A 19,078-nucleotide genomic window follows, 5' to 3' on the forward strand; every position below is an offset into this window, starting at 1 on the left:
ACTCCTGAGCTGGGAACAAACAGGGGTCACGATCAATAATGTCATGTGAAATCAGCCTGGAAGCCAGGAAAGATAAAATAAGGAACTGCTGCTATCAGCAGAGATGGCGTGATAAGGGTTCAGCGAGCAGAATGCGACTGTGGGGAGCCAAGGCTGTCAGAGCCAGGAGGGGTCAGCAGGAAGAGTCACACACTAGAGAGAATAGACGAGGGAGACCCTCTTTTTAAAAAAATGTGCTGGAAACTCAAAGATATCTTCTTGTCTACCCCAACCATCTTTTCCTCTTTTAATTTCAGCACCCTGACTGAAGTCTGCCTAGAGTCTTAATTTTTCATGAGAAAGTTTCTCTATAACATCTCCTTTCCAGAACCTTCTTGTTGGCCTATCTCTTCTCTCATTATCTTTAGAAAATTCCAGTAGATAAAATTCTGCAGCCCTTGCACTGGGAGCCTACCTATTGGTCAAAGTAGCCTCGAAAGATCTTGACAGAGTTTTAGGTCCCTATTCACTCATTCTTACACTCCTCCATTCCCTCGTGCTTCTGGGTGGGTTTAAACCACCAACCTTTTGGTTACTGGCTGAATGCATTAACTGCTTGTATTACCCAAGGATTCAAAGAACTTCCTTTCCCTCCCATGGCCCATAGGTAGTAACTGACCAGACCCCTTCCACTGCTCCCTCTCCCTTCATGCCAGAGGGTGGCAGAGATGCCTTGGCTTCCCCAAGGCCACCCAGTGCCCTTCACCGCTGACTGTCTCTCCCCTGCTCCAGGCTGGCCCAGTCCCTGTGGGCCCTCTTCACCTCTTCTCTGGCCATCTCGCTGGTGTTTGTCATCATCCCCTTCTGCAGCAACGTGAAGATGCTGGCCTTGGTCATGGCGCTGGCGGGCCTGGCCATGGGCTGCATCGACACTGTGGCCAACATGCAGCTGGTGAGGATGTACCAGAAGGACTCTGCCGTCTTTCTTCAGGTGAGCCCTCCCATGAGAGCGTGGCGGAAGAGGGTCCCTCGGCCCTCACCCCTCACTGCCTCTCTTTACTCCCAACCCACTCCCCACACCCAGGAACCTTTGTTGAGGGGCCAAAGTAGTGATTCAGAAAGGCACCAGGGACTCAGCCTGCTGTATCCACTTACCAGCTCTGTCATCCTGAACAGTGCTCGGTGTATCTGTTCTTGAGATTCCAGCCCAGCCTTTCCTTTTAAGCGTCACTGTGGGGGATGATCTGTGAGGACCGGTACATGGAGGAACTGCTGTTCCCCCTCCTTATATCTCTGATCCTTCTTCCAGACACCTGGGATTCCGGCCCAGCTTCTCCCTTTATTGTCAAGCTTTCTATATGAGGCGTAGCCAGTGGGTGTTAAGAGAGCAGCTTCCACTTGTTGCTAGCAGTGCACCCACACAGACAGCTTCCAGTGCAGAGCGTGTCAATGCTGAGGAACACGCTGGGGCCTGCAGGGTGCTGTCCCAGAGGAAGAGGATAGGAAAACGATGCCCCAAGTGCATTGAACAGAAGGGGGCCTGGAGGAGATCTCTCATCCTAAGTGCCAGTGGGAGAGGAGGTTCTCTGCGACCTGCAGGAACGGTGCATGGAGGGATTGCTGTTTGCCCTATGTATGTCTCTGGTCCTTCTTCTGGACACTCGGGATTCCAGCCCAGCCTCTCCCTTTATTGTCACTCTTTATGAGGCATAGCTGGTGGGTGCTGAGGGAGCAGCCCACATTTACCACTCGATGCTGTCCAGTACATTTTTTTTTACTCCAATTTCACGCACTTTGGCACAGTGCTCTTTCTGGAGTCTTCTGGCTGTAATCTTTAAAGGAACCGATTTCCAGCCCTTTCTCCCTCAGAGCCCCAAGAAGGGTTGAAAGTGCCATCTTTTGAGATTGTTTGTGCCACCAGGATTCTTAGTTGGAGGTTAAATTTTTGGAAAAAAGAGAGGCGGGATGTACTGTCTACTTTCATCACAGTTGTCCCAGGCTAAGAGGATAGTTGATCTCTGGCAACAAAGGGCTCCTCTCTGGGCTTTCAGCTCGGGGTCTGAGCGGGGCTCCTGGGACAGGGCATGTGGTTGGCGGTGGCACAGTGCAGGCATCGGGGTGGAAGGCCAAGCCACAAGCTTCCTTGGCCAGGGACAGAACCATACCCAACCACATCTGTTCTCCTCCCCTCCAGGCGCTCCACTTCTTTGTGGGCTTCGGTGCACTGCTGAGCCCCCTCATTGCCGACCACTTCCTCTCTGAGACTGACTGCTCACCTGCCAATGGAACAGCCAACATCACCTCCAGCAGCCGCCTGTTCCATGCACACCAGGTCCTGGGCCAGCACCGCCCTGAAGTCCTGCCTCGGGCCAACCAGACGCACCTGGGGCCGCCTTCTGAGAGCTGGACGGGAACACATGTGTCGTACGCCTTCTGGATCATGGCCTTGATCAACGTGAGTGCCAGCAGGGCAGGGCTGAGCAGGAGACAGTGGGACGGACACACACACACACACACACACACACACCCCACACACACCCCCACCCACCCCCCAGTGCAGAGTGTGTTAATGCTGAGACACACGCTGGGGCCTGCAAGGTGCTGTTTCAGAGGAGGGGAAATGATGCCCCAAATTCATTGAACACAAAGGGGGCTGGAGGATCTCTCTCTCAAGGTCTTTGTTTCCTCCCCTCGATGTAACAGGAGCACTCCAGCAGAGTGTTCCTTGGAAGCAAGGCTGGCCAAGCTTTGTCTCACATACATTGGGCACGTTGCTAGGAGGAGCTATTCCTGGAACGGGACATCGTGCTTGGAAAGGCCAGCCAAAGAGAGGAAGACACTCAGAGAAATTGATTAACACAGTAACTGCAGCAATGGGTTCAATATGTCTGAGATGAGGAGGTGGATACAGGAGAAACAGGGTTCAGATCTGTTGTTCATAGGGTCACTATGAGTTGGACTCAATTCTAACAACATCAATGGCTTCTAACAACAATAATGTTTGACAAGCTTTCAGTCTGTTGCTCTTAGAGTTGCTTTGAGTTGGAGTCAACTCAACAGCATCTACCAATATATTTTATTTCTTTAATAAGCATTTTATTGTGCTTTAGATGAGAGCTTACATAGCAAATCCATTTTCCAGTCAACAGCTCATCCCTAAGTTGATCTGTGACATTGGTTGCAGATTCTGCAGTGTATGAGCACTCTCCCCTTTTCCGTCCTGGGTTCCCCACTCCCATTTGTCCTGTTTCCCTGCTCCTCCCTACCTTCTCATTTTTGGGTTTCCCTCTTGGTCTCATATTGTTCTAAGGCACACACTCTTCCGGGTGGTCTTTTATTGGCTGGTGTGTTATCTGTCTGAGAGGTAGTCTCCTGCAGTGTCTTCAGTTTCAAGTTAAAAGGTTTTAGGATGATCATCTAGTAATCTTGTCTTTAAAAAAAATATCTATCTTTTACATACATTCTGCTGCAATGGACTCTTGTGTGTCAGGAAGTGTGAGAATGGTGCAGGATAGAACAGGGTTCAGATCTTTTGTTCATAGGGTCACTATGAGTCGTGCTCTACTCGACGGCACCTTACAACAGCTAACAAGCAGGGTCTTAGACTGTGGTCCTAGTTAGTGGCAGTGGTGTTGGGCACCATCTAGTTCTTCTGGTCTCACGTCAGAGCTGGCTGTGTCTCCTGTTCCCTTCATTCAGCTTTGCTCCAAGTGAGCAGGGACCAGTGGTTTTTTTCAGATGACCACACCTAGTCTTTTAAGGCCTTGGACGCTACTCACCAGATGAGGATGTAGAACATTCCATTTATGAACTGCCTTTTGCCAGTTGACCTAGATGTCTCCTGAGGGCAGTAGTTCAGTGCTGATGGCTGAGTAAGTTCTAGAACTGTGCAGCCTATGTGCTGTATTGCAAATATGAGTAGGTGTGAAGCATTTAGGGAGCTCTGGTAGCCCAATGGTAAAAAAGCCTATGCTGCAATCCCAAAGGCATGCAGTTCAAGTCTACCAGCTGCTGCATGAGAGAAAGATGGACAGTGTTCTTCCATGTGATTAACTGCCTCTGAAACCCCACCGGAGGGTCCACTTTGGGGTATTTCTGACTCGATGGTATACAACAATTACTAGAGCTTTGCTGCCAACCTAAAGGCACATAACCAAATGTGGATTTGAATCCACAAGTGCTCCATGGGAAGTCTCCTCCCATGCGATTTACTGCCTCAGGGTACCTGCTGGAGGGTCAGCTGTGAGTCAGTTACAGCTCGACTGTACCCCACAACCACCACAGTCGTGGGCAGCGTTTACAAAGGCAGGAATATCCACAGCCATACCAATACAATTTTTAAACATACTTCCATACAATTTACCTACCTTATTTCAAACACATATTGAACTTGTGTGTTGGCTCACAGTTCTCTCTCGCAGAAATGTGTGTGTTTGGGGATTTTCCATTGTCCTTTATTCATTCATACCTCTCAGTGTTATCCTTCACTTGGTCATGCTGTGCCCACATTGGCCGCACTGTGTTTTCTCTCTCCCTCCATCATAACTAACTTGTGTACTACAGCTTCTGTTGATTTAGTTGTTGTGGAAAGTGTACACAGGAAAGCATATACCAGTTCAGCCATTGCCACATGGGCAGTTTAGTGACCCTGGGTCTACTCCTTAAGTTGTGCAACCATTCTGACCCACCTTTTAGAAATTGTTTCTCCTTTATTAGCATAAATTTACTGTCCTATAAGATCCTTATCTAATCTTTAAAGTTACCATTTTTTTTTAATATGGAACGCGTCACGAATTTGCATGTCATCCTTACGCAGAGGCCATCCTAATCATCTCTGCATCGCTCCAGTTTTAGTTTATGAGATGCCGTGTTGTCACTTTGATCCTATAAAGATAATTCTTAAAAGCACATCATGGTTTTGAATCCACCAGACGCTCTGCTGGAGAAGGGGGAACAATTGCCCCCTGTACCAGTCAGATCCGATTTGACAGTACACACACACACACACACACACACACACACACACAAACACAATAATAAAAAAGCACATGGTTAAGGGAGAGCACTTTCTTTGGCTTTTAAAAAAAAATTAAAGTTTTTCTTCTATACTCGTTTACTTACAGAGTTCATTCATATACATTGTTTTTCACACTGGCTCTTTCCCATTTCCATTACCCACTCCTCCCTCCATTCATCAACTCGTGTGACCCTATGATGACCCCTCTGTTCCTACCCTCCTCCTCTGGGATCCTCATGCATCTTTACTAGTTACCTTTCTTTTTCTACAGTAGTACCTAATGCAGGACAGCATTATTTTATAAGTTGCTTTTTTATGCCCATTTGCCCCCCTACTCTTTCCTTCATTAACGTTATCTTTCACACATTGTGTTTTATAAAACGAATCACCCTTAGACTATGCCCACCATTACTGCATCTTTTCAGGTCCCTGACGGATCCTTCTCCTTTACCTCCTCCCTCCACTCACCAAATTGTGAGACCCTGTGATTTGCCCCCTGGCCATCCTCACCCTTCTGCTCTCTTCCTTTGCCCACTTTGGACCCCTACATACATTTTACTAGTTATCCTTTTTATTTTTATAACAAAGGTCTTATGCAGTATTTGTCCTTATGAGACCAAGTTAGTTCACTCAACGTAATGCTCTCCAGGAGAGCAATTTTTAACTCATTCACTTTCTTACTATAATTGAGGTGGAACCGACTCCGAGTTGATGCGCCCATGGATTTTTGGAGGCCATAAATCACACACTTGGAAGCAGGAGTGGCATCCATATCCCTAAATATCTTGCCTCCGGAAACTCTGTGAACCTGGAGAAAGGATGAAGGTCACGCAAGTGTCGAGCACTTTTGTTCATAGGGTCGCTATGTGTCGCCTACAACTCGACGGCACTTAACAACAACAACAACAATAAATCACACAGGAGGAGACTGCCCTGCTGTCTCTCAGAGCCACTGCTGGGTTCACACTGCCAGAAATACACCACCTTGGGGTTCGCAGAGCCATTTTCCAGGAACTATGTCACCAAAACGTCCTGCTTCACTTTTACTAGTTAAGCTGAAACTATTGCCCAATCTTAAGAAGATTTCCGGAATCTTTCCAAGTTTTTAAAGGTAATATTGGTGATTGTAATTGTTGTTAGGTGCCATTGAGTCAATTATGACTCATAGCGACCCTATAAACAGCAGATCTGAACCCTGTCCTATCCTGTGCTGTCATCATCTCTGACACACACGAGCCCAGTGCTACAGTCACTGAATCAATCCACCTGGTTGAGGGTCTTCCTCTCTGTCACCATCCCTGCATGATGTCCCTCTCCAAGGAGTAGCCTCACCTAGCAACATGCCCAAAACATGTGAGACAAAGCTTCATCGTTGCCTCCAAGGAGCATTCTGGCTGCACCTTCTCCAAGACATATATGTTTGTTCTTTAGGCAGTTCATAGGTTGTTCTGTACTTTTCTCCAACACCACAGTTCAAATGCATCAGTTTTTCAGTCATGCTCATTCATAGTCCAATTCTCAGTAACATAGCAAGTGATTGCTATGGCCTTTTGCTTTGGTGATTATTGTTGTTAGGTGCTAGCGAGTCAAGCACTGTTCATATCAATCCTGTGAACAGCGGACCTGAACCCAGCCCTGTCCTGTGCCATCCTTATCATCTCTGACACTAGAGCCCATTGCTGAAGCCACTGCATCAGTCTATCTCATTGGAGTATCTTCCGCTCCCTCACTGACCCTCCATCTTTCCAAGCATCATGCTTCTTTCCAAGGTACAGCCTCACCTAGCTACACATCCAAAGAGTGACAAAGTCAGGAAAACCAGTGTCAACTTTGAAGGCACCTGGGGGTCCAGGGGATACCATATCTTTCAGTCAAGGCAGATGAAGTCACCCCAGGACAGACTGCTGCAGGGTGTCACCTCCTCTCTGGGTCCTGTTCACTCTGCCTGTCTTCTGGACCCTGCTGTCTAGGTGGGTTCCTGAGGAAGCTGTGTGTAGATGGGAGGGCCTCTGAGCGACCCTGCCTGTGGGGCAGTGTAGGTGTGAACGGAGTGGAAGAAACCCTGTCATTCTTTTACTGGTCAGATACTGAGGCCCTTTTCACCCCTGTTTTTGCTCTTCCACCCTAGCCTGGTACTCACTGGTCTCTGGAGAGAATCCTCCCCTGGTGTTCTATCACTAAAGCCAATGTCCTGTCCGTCAGCCCAGTTGAAGGCCAGAGGAAGTGGGGACCCCTGTGCCTTGACAGACTAGGGGTGGACTTTCAGGAACAGCCCTGACCTCCTGGTTTGGGCCCTGGATGGAGCAGGGTTAGGGGCTCTCCCAGGGGCTGTTAGCCTGGCTGTTGGTGAAGATGTTGCGTTGACTGCCATGCTGCCTCCCTTTACACTGGGCAGACTTGTTACCTTCAGAGAGGCAGCCGGGCTGGCCCTGATTCAGACACTGCTGCAGCCGCCCAACTCGTGCAGATGGTAGAGAACACAGAACACTAAAATGAACACCCAGCCCTGCCGAGCACACCATCACTGGCTGAAGGGCCTGGTGAGGGACTAGGAAGAATCAGGTCAGGCTGGAAGCCAACTCCCGGCACAGACCTCAGCTGCCTGCCACCTGCCCACATCACCGCTCCTTTTTGCTTTCTTCTAACTTGCTGTCTCTAACTTTGCATTCCCTGTATCAGAATCTTTGCTGGGAGTCCTCAGAAACACCTGCCCTATTGTACCAGCACCCATCCATTGTTCTGGAAACAGTGGACTGGAAACAATCCAGGGAGGGCCAGAAGGGAGAGGAGCATTGTCAGCACAGCAGGCTGACATGGGGACCTGGAAGCCGGATCCTTCCAGCTTCAGCCTCAGGTCTGTTCTCTCTTGCCCCATGGAGGGCAATTGTAGAGACTCATTTGCAGCAGTTTTTTCTGAACTTGCCCTTTGACTGTGTTTGAAAATAGTCCTCCAGGAGAGAACAGAGCCACATCAGTGTGGATGCACCCCCACTCCCACACCCACCCACCTGGCATCTCCTCACTTTGGACCCAGAGCCTGCCTTCCTGAGTGGGGTTCTGGCCATAAAGATCTCCTGTGTTCCTGCTCCAGTGCTGGGCCAGCCAGTCATTCACTCACCTCCCAAGCCCCACCTGGGTGATCACACCTCTTCACAGCTGTTTCCTCCTGGCCTTTACCTCCAGCATCAGCCACTTCAGGCCTCAGTGGGTGGGTTTCCTGTTTTCTCCACAGGCTGATGAGGAGATTGGTTCTGTTGCCTTAGACACCGGGGACCCCTTGAGGGCAGGGCTGATTTGTGGCTTTAAGGCTGCTGTAAGACTGTGGCTGGCACTGAGTGGTGGTTTTGGGGTTTTTTTGGAATTTTTTTCTCTTGTTGTTATGTGCCATCAAGTCGCTTGCGACTTATAGTGACCCTATGTACAACAGCCCTAAACTCTGCTCTGTTCTGTGCCAATCTCATTGTCTCTGACACACTCATCCTGATTGCCCCAGTCTCTGAATCAGTCCACCTCCCAGAGGCCCTTCCCCTCCTGCATCTGCCTTCCACCCTCCCAAGCATGATGTCCTTCTCCAAGGACCAGTCTCTCCTTACAGCATGACCAAAGTATATCAGACGAAGCCTCAGAATCCTTGCCTCCATGGAGCAGCCCGGTTTAACCCTTTCCAGGATGAATCTGTTTGTTTTCCTACCAGTCCATGGTACCCTCAATACTCTTCTCCAGCACCACAGCTCAGAGACGTCAATTCTCCTTCTATCCTCCCTAGTCATTGTCCAACTCTCTGACGCGTAGCAAGTGATTGCAAAGACCATGGCCTGTATCATTCACACCCTAGTCTCCAGAGAGACACTGTTGCTCTTCAGTACTTTAGAGAGGTTTTTTCTCTTACTATAACTTTTTATTGTTGTTGCTATTATGTGCCGTTAACTATGACCTATAGCGATCCTACAAACACAAATCTGAACCTTACCGTAGCCTGTACCAGCCTCACGGCCTCAGATATGCCCCAGCCATTGTTACAATCACTGCTGATCCATTGAGGGTCTTCCTGTCTTTCTCTTTTGAGTTCACCTTTCCAAGCATGATGCCCTTTTCCAGGGATGGGCCCCTCTCTCTGTACAACATATTCAAAGTATGTGAGAGGAAATGCCACCTTACTTGCCTCTAAGGAGCAGTCTGTTTACTCTTCAACAAAGACAGACTTGTTTGGTCATTTTTGTTTTTGACAGTTTACCATAACTTTTATTTTCTTTTGTTGCTGTTGTGTGCGGTGGAGTCGGAACTGACCCAAAGCTGACCCTCTAGTGGCTTTTCAGAGGCAGGGAAGTGCATAGGAGGAGATTGCCTATCTTTCTGCGGTGCCACTGGTGGATTTGAACCTATTACTTCTGGGCTGGCAGCACAGTTTCTAACCAGACACAATATACTTGCCAGTTAAACTGTTTCTCCATGTATATCTCAGTGACTTTGAGCAACTTCTGGATGTGAAGAGACACGCTCAAACTACACAGTGGGGGTGGTCGTGGTCACCTCTCCCCTATGACTTGGAAGCCTACCTGAGTGGGCCAGCCTGCATGCCCAGGGGTGGGGGCTCCCCTAGAGCTGTCTGCTAGATTCCCATGTCAACCTGACAGACTTCAGAGGCGCCCATTAGCCTGTGGCTCCCACCAGCCTCCGGAAAACAAGGCTCCACGGCTTCTGGGGCTTCCTCTTTCCTAATCAAGAGGAACTGGAGTGGAGCCGCAGCGGGAGGCACAGAGGCTAAGTGTGATAAAGTGCTTCCTGGCAGCAGGGGCACCTGAGGGAGGAGCCAGAGGCTTCTCCAGGCCACCTCAGAAGCAGGAGATGTTCTCTCATTCCTTCGGGAGTTCCAGGAAGATTGAACTGACTGTACGTAAATAGCAGTGAACTTCATGTCAGGCCAGCATGTGTGTGAGGCTTCTAAGTCTGCCCTTTCCAGCAGAAAGACCTTGTCACTGTTATCTCCTTTAGGCGACAAGCTCCTGAGGACAGTCTTCTAGGATAGAACATCCCTAGAGAGAAACTGAGGGAGAACAGCGCTCGACAGAGAGCCAGCATGCCTGGGTCCCATTTTTACCGGGGTGAAGTCAGCCACGTCGCTAGAGCACATCTCTCCCCCGGGTTAATAGTTCATCCTTCCGATCTCTTCCAGTAGGACTATGACAACTTCCTTGATAACTTCCTTGAACATGAGGATAATAATTTCCTCCAGCACATTCTTTTCTAGTATTGTCATGAGCACAGGTAAACTGGTTTCTAAAGCATTTTGCGAACTGCCGGCATTTGATAGAGTGAGGTATTCGTCCGGCACTGTTCTGGGTCTCGCTGGCACCTCTCCTGGGTCGCAGGTGATCTCAGACCCCACATCTGACACTCATCCCTTCAAGGAAAACCAGGTGGCTGAGGTTGGGGAGAAGTTACACCAGACTTGCCCCCGCTTCCCTCACCATCATTGCATCACCCCTGGCTGCCCTGGTGTGGACCACAGGGGGTTGTGATGCGGACTCAATGGCAGCGCCTCTCTGGTTGTTCGAATTCACCAGCTGCTCTTTGGGAGGGAAATGGGCCATCTCTTCCCACACAATCTACAGCTTCTGGAAACCCGCTAGAGGGTCAGCTGTGAGTCAGTTCAGACTGCATGACAGTGAGATGGCTCTCAGGTGGGTGTCCTGTGAAAGAGCTGACTTCTCCAGCGTGGTGCTGATGCAGTAGGTGGGTACTGGCCTGTGGTGGTGTGGTGTGCACTGGGCCAGGTGTGGGACAGGCTGCGTGGGGCAGAGTCCTCTGACTGTCTGCCCCCCGCCCCCAGCTTCCAGTGCCAGTGGCTGTGCTGTTCTTGCTCTACAAGGAGCAGCTGCTGACCTGCTGTCCCCAGAAGATGCCCCTGCTCCTGCCTGCAGATGAGCTGGCCCTGGAGACACAGCAGCCGCAGATGGAAGATCCCTCCTCGCTGCCCCCGAAGCTGCAGCCAGACTCAGGTGGGCCCCCCCATGAGCGCTTGTCCTCACAGACCCCGGTGGGCAGCAAACACATCTGCCTCCTTCCCAGTGCAACGTTCCAAGTCTGAGAAACATGAGGGGGTTTGTGAGGGGCTGTTCGCCAAGAAGGGGGATGGGGACCTGTCACCCTGGCTTTGTCCGAACACAAAGGAGGTTGGGGATTTGCCCCACGGTCCTTTAGGAGATGACATTTGGTGCCTGTTTCCTGGCAGTCCCTTGGTCCAGTGTGGGTGACTCTTGGTCACAGGCAATGATTGTGGAAACAAGGCCTTGGCCCTCGCTTTGGGATAGTCTCCCGGGACAGGACATCCAGCGACCTGTCCAAGAGAAGGAGCAATCAAGGCTGCTGGCTGCAGCATCCCTTCTGCCCAGCTCCGCCTGTGTGGCCTAGGATGAGCTAATTGACCACTCTCAGCCATTGTTCCCCTAAGACTCTGGGATGAACGGGGCTGCCAGATAGAACAAGGGGGAGACAGTACGTGGTCCCCTCTCTGCTAGGCTGCAGACACTTCCTGGGTGAGTGGGGAGGTGGGAGGGGGAGCTTAAGCCCCTTCGGTGTCTTCTCCAGGGCACGAGGACCTGTTTAACTGCTGCCAGAGGACCAACTTCAGAGGGGCTCCCAGTTCCTTCTTTGCCATCCACATCACAGCTGCTCTGGTCCTGTTCATGACAGATGGCTTGACGGTGAGCTTGCCCCCTGAGAGTGCTCCTTTCAGGGGACCCAAAACTCAAGTCTCTTGACTCCTTGGGACTCAAGTCTGGGAGCAGCATGAGAAGAGGGGGTTTACTGGAGATCTCATCTAGCAACCTGTTCCTGTTGGCCGATTAGCTGTAGTTTGATTGATTGAAAACTTCACATTAACCAAGGCTCCTCTGGGAGCTTGTTTCCAGACGTGTCCACAGTCCCTTGAAACTGTGGACATCTGATCTTCTGATCTGACCAGTTGTTTATTATTTTTGTTTTCATTAATGTCATAAATAGGAGACAATCTCGTTTGATAGCAAGTATATATATAATCTACTCACTTTTTTTTTTCAAGAGCCAGAGCCCAGTGGCCCAATTAGAAGTCACGTCACATAAACCCAAGGGCACTTTGCTTCCTGGAATACATTACAAGCGCCACTTCTTTAGCCAGTGTTGTACCCAACTCCGGCAGCATTTGGGCCCAGCTGTCCACTCAGTGGCACCCAACAAAAGCAATTCCTGCCTCAAGTGACCTCTGTACTGCTCCTCTGTACCATCCCTCAGAATTGTTTTTAGGTTAGATTAGCATATCTTTGCATAACGGATTGCGTATGTGGGGCTCTGTTCAGAGAGGAGGCCGCCCAGAGAAGCGTAGGTGACTGAGTAACAAGGACTCGTGAGAGTCCGGCTGCCTTTCAGCTCTCAGTGACCTTGGGTGAGTCAGTTCTCTCTGCTTTCTCATCTGTAAAATGAGATGTTTGTGCACACTTTATTTCTTTAGCTGTGGTGCCCTTCCTTCAGAAAGAAAAAAATTCCTAGGAATACTTAGAAATAAGAGGGAGCTCTGGTGGCCTAGTGGTAGGGAGCTGCACTGCCAATCCAAAGGGATGTGGTTCGAGGCTACCAGCTGCTCCATGGGCTACAGATGGGCAGTCTCCTCCTGTGCCTCACTGCTCTGAAAACCCACTGGATAACTGGCTATGGGTCAGTTGTTGTTCAGTGGTATATAACAACATTCAAGCTCAGTTATGGTTGAAGCACAGGACAGTGCCTGTCTGCCCTGCTTCCCAGGACTCTGTGGAGATCCAGACTCTCCCGTGGAGGCCATGGGCCCCTCCTCAGGGGCAGTCTGAGCTGCACCCCCCTGCTCTCTTCTCAGCTTCAGCCTGTGTGGTCTTGGCCCCGAGCCCACCCTTCTTCACTGAGTGTCTGGGAACAGAACCTTTTTTTCCTCACAGCCCCTGCCACACCTGCCCAGCCTGGGTTCCCTCTGTGAGGGTTTGAGTCTGGCTGGACGGCAGGTGTGCTCAGCGGGGTCTGATCTCTCTACAGGGGGCATACTCCGCCTTTGTATACAGCTATGCAGTGGAGAAACCCCTGTCTGTGGGACACAAGGTGGCTGGCTACCTCCCCAGCGTCTTCTGGGGCTTCATCACCCTGGGCCGGTTCTTCTCCATTCCCATCTCTTCCCGACTGAAGCCAGCCACCATGGTTTTCATCAACATGGTGAGTGGCCTCCTGTTCATGCCTGTGCTGCTCCTACCCCAGGACCTTTGCTTAGGGCTGGGCAGGATGGAGAGAAGACAAGAGAAATGTTGGTGAAGAAGGGATGGAAGTGTAAGCCATGGAGCCCAGACGCCTTTCTGGGCCTCTGATCTCCTACCCCTAAAGGGAAGTGGCTGTAATAGTGGTGGCTGCTGTGTGCAGACAAGATCCCAGCTGACAGCTGGCCAGGTACATGAGAGAAGCAGGGCTGGCCTGGCCCTTTGAATTCACACTGGTGCCCAGCTCGCCAGAGCCCCTGGGCCTCTGGAGGTCAGGGATCCTTCGGAATCACCATCGCTGGGTTGGGCCTGAGAATTTGCACTTTGAAGCTCTCTCAAGTGATGATTTCTTTTTGAAATATTTCATTTTATGGAAGCAAACAGAGCAAAACATGTACCTCCATGCAACAGTTTCTGCACATAGAGTTCCGTGGCACAGGTTACATACTTCACTTCTTTTTTTGTGTCAAAACTTTTACTATTGCTAGTCAATTGTTTTACCAGGTCTCACTGTCCCCTCATCTTTTTATATGTGCTTTAGAGTTAATTATTGTAAATTTAGGGAGCTCTGGTGGCCTAGTGGTAAGAAGTACCCAGTTCAAATCCACCAGCTGCTCTGAGGGAGGAAGATAGGAAATCTCCTCCTGTGTGACTTAACAACTCTGACAGCCTGCCGAAAGGTCAGCTGTGAGTTGGTTCTGACTTGATGGCTCCTGCCAGCATTGTCAGTTTAAGGAGTTTTCGTGAGATTCCACCTCACATACTTTGGGTATGTTATTATGAGAGGCCAGGCCTTGGAAAAAGATATCATGCTTGGACTGGGAGAGTCCTTAAACAAAAAGAAGACTCTCCACAAGTTGCATCAACAGTGTCTCCATCCCCTTTTCCTTATGACTCAGGGTGAAGTCTCTCTCAGGGAGGAGTGATAGGGAATGGCAAAGGACACACTGACAAAGAAAATTAATCAGAACTGGCTTTGACAAGCACTGTGGCATTTGGACAAGAACAAACTGGGAGGAGGGTAGAGAGAATAGTGCAACAATGAATGAATGGAAACCCAAAATCTCTGTAAATGTTTATGAAAATTAATAAAATATAATTATAGAAAAAAAAACAACAGTGTCTGCAGCAGTGGGTCTGTGAATATCAGGGCTGATGAAGATGGCACAAGACAGGACAAGGTTCAGCTCCGTTGTTCATAGGGTCACTATGATTGTAGTTCGCTCCAAGGCACCTAACAACATGATACACTGGTTAAGTGCTCAGTTGTTAAAAAGGAGGCCAGCAATTCAAACCTCCCTGTCTCTCCAGGAGAAAGATGGCAGTGTGCCTTTGAAGATTTACAGCCGAGGAAACCTCAAGGGCATTTCCACTCTGTCCTGTAGGCTTTACTGTGAGTCAGAAGCAACTCAGGGATGCTGGGTTAGGTCTGATTTTCTACTACAGCACCTGGTGGTATAATGGTTAAAGCACTCAGTGTCTAGCTGAAAAGTTAGCAGATTGGTGGAATCTCCTGGCTGCTCCAGTGTGGGGGTCTTCCACATTCACACCCGTGATCACGGCAGTCCTTGGGAATCAAGATCCTTGGTCGGTGTAGCCTGTCAGTGCATTTCCTGAGAGTTGGAACTGACTCAGTGGTAATGGTTTATTATCAATTTGGTCTCATATATAATCTTTTAAATGAACACAATACTAAAAGCATATGTTATTTTTTACTCATTGAGCTACACTTGTTTGACTTGAAGATTACTTCAGGGGATAGTTTTGGTTAAAGGTTTAAACAGTATCTCATGGGAATAGATTCATGGATTCCTCCAGTCGTCATGGGTCTTGTAAGTCTGGAATCTTTAAGAATGTGAAACCACGTTTCACACTTTTCTCCCTTTGATCCGGATCCATTTATCATATCCTTTCATTCCTCATTCACTTGGTAGGTACCCAGACATTCATTGTTGGAAGCTGGGAACTGTCTTCTGATCTCATGACAGAAGGAACAGTAGTTCCTGGAAGCAGTTAATTTCTGTAGTCCAATACATTTTCTGATTCTCCTTCTTTTATTGCTTCCAGTGAATAGAGACGAACTCACTAACATCAGGAGTATCATAGTGGTAACTTGCAAGCTTTGAGACTGTAGACACTACTCAATGAACTAGTACTCTAGGTGATTCTCAAGTAGCCACACTGGCATTTTAGAGACTATTAAGTGGCAACACTGGCATTTTAGGAGCCATTACCTTCAGGGAACAGAACTGCTTGAGAGGCAGGAGGTTCAGCTTCAAGCAGCGGATGAAGACACTTGTTCTTGTGTGCCTCCATCTCCAACTTTGCAAGGGATTCAGAGAACATTGTCTGGAGGGACCTTAGAGGATGTGAAACCAAACTTCCCACAAAGGCTTGAATTCTCTTTATAACATCCCTGACATCTTTTCCAAGGGCTCCACAGACTTTTTAATCCCTTCTAGAGACCTGCTACCTTTCCAGGTCATCCAACTCACTGTAAGAAAGTACTTTCCTAGGTTGAATTTCTAGTAGTAAAGGCTTAGGAAATGGTGCTTGGGCTACACTGACCAAGGATCGTGGTCCCCAAGAAAAGTTCTTGAATTGGGCTTGTGATGGTCATGAAATTTCACTTCAATGCAGAGGAGAAAGCAGGTCAACAATTTGGAATAAGAAGTGCAAAGTGGACTAAGGGAGTGGGGGGGGGGGATGTGCATGTGAATGAATAAAAAAGAAAAAAAAAAGCAGGGGAGAAATGGGACTGCTCAGAAGCCACACAGATGGTTTAAGAGTGGGAGGGAGGTGGGGAGTAGAAATGTAAGTATAGTTTTCTCTTTTACATGTTGTTGTTATTGTTGATAATGTTATCAACTTGAGCATGACTCATAGCGACCCTATGAACAAAAGACCTGATCCCTGTTCTATAAATATTGTCGTTTCTCTAAATTCATAGAGTTTCCAGAGGCATGTTGTTTAGGAAGTGGATGCCACTTGTGCTTCCAAGCCTTTCTTAATCTGGGAGCTCTATCAAACACTGTCCACCATGGGTAATCATTATGGAATTTGACACATCAGTGGCACAGTGTTCAGTATTACAGCAACCCCAAGTTACCTCAGTACAGCAAATTGACTGACCAGTGCTGTACCACTTGGAAGAATGTTCATCCCAAACACAATTAACACTAGGCCCTCAGGCCAAACTTACTTTCATATAAAAAATACTGAATGCTTCATGAATTTGCATGTCATCCTTGTGCAGGGGCCATGCTAATTTTCTCTGTATCATTCCAATTTTTTAGTATATATGCTGCTGAAATGAGTGTGTGTGTGTGTGTATTTATATATGTATGTGTGTGTGTATTATTTCAAGAATTTTGCTTGACAAGAGTAGTCAGCTAAGAGGAGGTGTCTGTGAAAACATAAGTGAGACATTGGATGAGTAAGGTCTTGTGCACATGGGAAACCTATACTTGTACCAGGAAGAAGTCATCAGAAAAGAGCAAGGAAATACTGCATGGTTCAAAATTAGGAAAGGAGTGCATCAGGGGTGTGTCCTGTCTCCATACTTTTTCAATCTATATGTGGAACAGATCATTCAGGAGGCTGGGCTCTATGAGGAGGAGTGTGGCATCAGGATTGGAGGAAGACTCATGAACAACCTGTGTAATACAGATAGATATAACCCGCTTACTGAAACTGAGGAGCACCTGAAGTGTTTGTTGCAGAAGTTCAAAGACTGTAGTCTTCTATATGCATCAAGCTTAACATATGGAAAAGCTTAACATCAAGTTGTTGTTGTTGTGTGCCATCAAGTTACTTGTGACTCATAGGGACCCTATGTACAAAAGCCCTAAACGCAGTTCTATTCTGTGCCAACCTCGCCATCTCAAACACACTCATTCCCACCACTCCACTCAAAGAACTGATCCATCTCATCGAGGGTCTTCCTTTCCTTCACCACCCCTCCACTCTTCCAAACATGATGTCTCTCTCCAAGGACCAGTCCCTCCTTGCAACATGCCCAAAATATGTCAGACGAAGCTTAAGAATCCTTGACTCCAAGGAGCATTCTGGCTTCACCCTCTCCCAGACAAATCTGTTTGTTCTCCTAGCAGTCCATGGTATATTCAACACCCTTCTCCGGCACCACAGCTCAAAGGCATCAATTCTCCTTCTATCATCCCTATTCACTGTCCAACTCTCCGATGCATAGCATGTAATTGCAAAGCCTGGATCAGGCACACCTTAGTCTCCAGCCTGACGTCGTTGCACTTCAGTACTCTTGAGAGGTCCCTCACAGCTGACTTTCCCGATTCAATTTGTCTCTTGATTTCCTGGCTGCTGCTACCAAGAGTGTTGATTGTGGAACCAAGCAAACTAAAACTGACAACTATCTCAATCTCTTCACCATCCATATTGATGCTGCCAGTTGGCCCAGTGGTGAGAATCTTTGTTTTCTTCATATTGAGCTTCAATCCATATTGAAGACTATTGGCAGCACCATGATGGATGGAGAAGAGATTGATATTGTTAACAATTTCAGTTTGTTCAGCTCCACAGTCAGTACTCTTGGCACCATCAGTCAAGAAATCAAAAGATGAATTGCACTGGGAAACTGCTGTCAGGGACCTCGCCAGAGTACTAAGAAGCAATGATGTCAGTCTAGAGACTATGGTGCACCTGATTCAGGCCACGGTCTTCACAATTACTTGGTATGCATCACAGAGCAGCAAAATGACCAAGGATAACAGAAGAATCATCAATGCCTTTGAGTTGTGTTGCTGGAGAAGAGTCTTAAACATACCATGGACCACCAAGAGAACAAACAGGTCTGTTTTAGAGAAGGTGAAACCAAATTTCTCCTTGGAGGCTAGTTCAATCTTCTGGACTTGCCAAGACTTGCCTAGATGTAGGAATATTCTTGCAAGCATTTCTTTCTCATAGTCTTCTCCTAGGGCTTGTCTAGACGTCTATAAGCACAGCCACATTGTTTAGTCAGCACACTTGAAATTAGTGCAAAGGTGGTGGGTTTAAAGTGAAAGCAGCAGTGCAAGCAAGTGTAATCTGGTGTCCTTGCACATTAGCCGTGTTATGGTGTCAAGCGCCTCAGATACCGGCCTAAAACAAAATGAGCCTTAGAGCCAAGATGAACTGAAAGTTCAACTCTCAGTCAGTCATTTCTGGGTATGCTGAATACTTCAATTTTAAACTTTTGAATACATGTCGAACAAAATAGAGTTTAATCTGTCCCTTAGCTGTCCGGAGATTGACCCATGCATTATATCATTAATGCTTCTATACGCATACCCTGTTTTTATCAGGCCCCCCTTAGGGGATGCTGATCACCCACAGGTAAAGAAATGTCTTTTTTTCTGCAAGAATTGGTCTTGAATTTTTATTCTGAAGGATTTATCTTGATGGCTACTAGTGAGGTGAAGTATTTTAAGAATTCAGTATGGCAGCCAGGCAGCCAAATTCAGTTAATTGTCATTCACCTGACCATGTTAATAGGCCTCATTTTAAGGGCATATAATTTAGACCTAAAAGGCCTTGGAGAATGGGGCCAGATTGGAAGGAATAATCTGATAGTCAAACGAGGCCATTCTAGGGAACAAGGTCAATCTCATCTGGCATTCTGATTTCCTCAAAAAGCATAACATGTTACACGACATGACACAGAGAGTAATTGATATATGATAGATGTTGAAGACACTTTACATAGTCTTTATAATGACTGCAGTGATTATTAGGATTATAAATGCAGTCTGCATAATTTTGCATAGCCAGGACTTAACACTTTAAGGTAGCCATCTAAAGATACCAAGAAAGAAAAAAA

At 47.9% G+C, this 19,078-nt stretch overlaps 1 protein-coding gene across 1 annotated transcript in view; it reads left to right on the forward strand.

Annotated features, from left to right (window-relative positions):
* Nucleotides 1-19,078, forward strand: part of MFSD4 (major facilitator superfamily domain containing 4) — a 78,803-nt gene that overhangs the window by 31,450 nt on the left and 28,275 nt on the right. The window contains exons 2-6 of the mRNA XM_006887988.1: nt 772-970; nt 2,174-2,434; nt 10,827-10,995; nt 11,585-11,700; nt 13,034-13,207. Of these exons, the coding sequence (XP_006888050.1) occupies nt 772-970; nt 2,174-2,434; nt 10,827-10,995; nt 11,585-11,700; nt 13,034-13,207 (919 nt within the window). The remainder of the gene's footprint in view (nt 1-771; nt 971-2,173; nt 2,435-10,826; nt 10,996-11,584; nt 11,701-13,033; nt 13,208-19,078) is intronic.

The sequence above is a fragment of the Elephantulus edwardii genome, unplaced genomic scaffold (genome assembly GCF_000299155.1).
Source record: "Elephantulus edwardii isolate Elephantulus edwardi_28Jun2011 unplaced genomic scaffold, EleEdw1.0 scaffold00063, whole genome shotgun sequence".
Taxonomy (NCBI): Eukaryota; Metazoa; Chordata; class Mammalia; order Macroscelidea; family Macroscelididae; genus Elephantulus; species Elephantulus edwardii.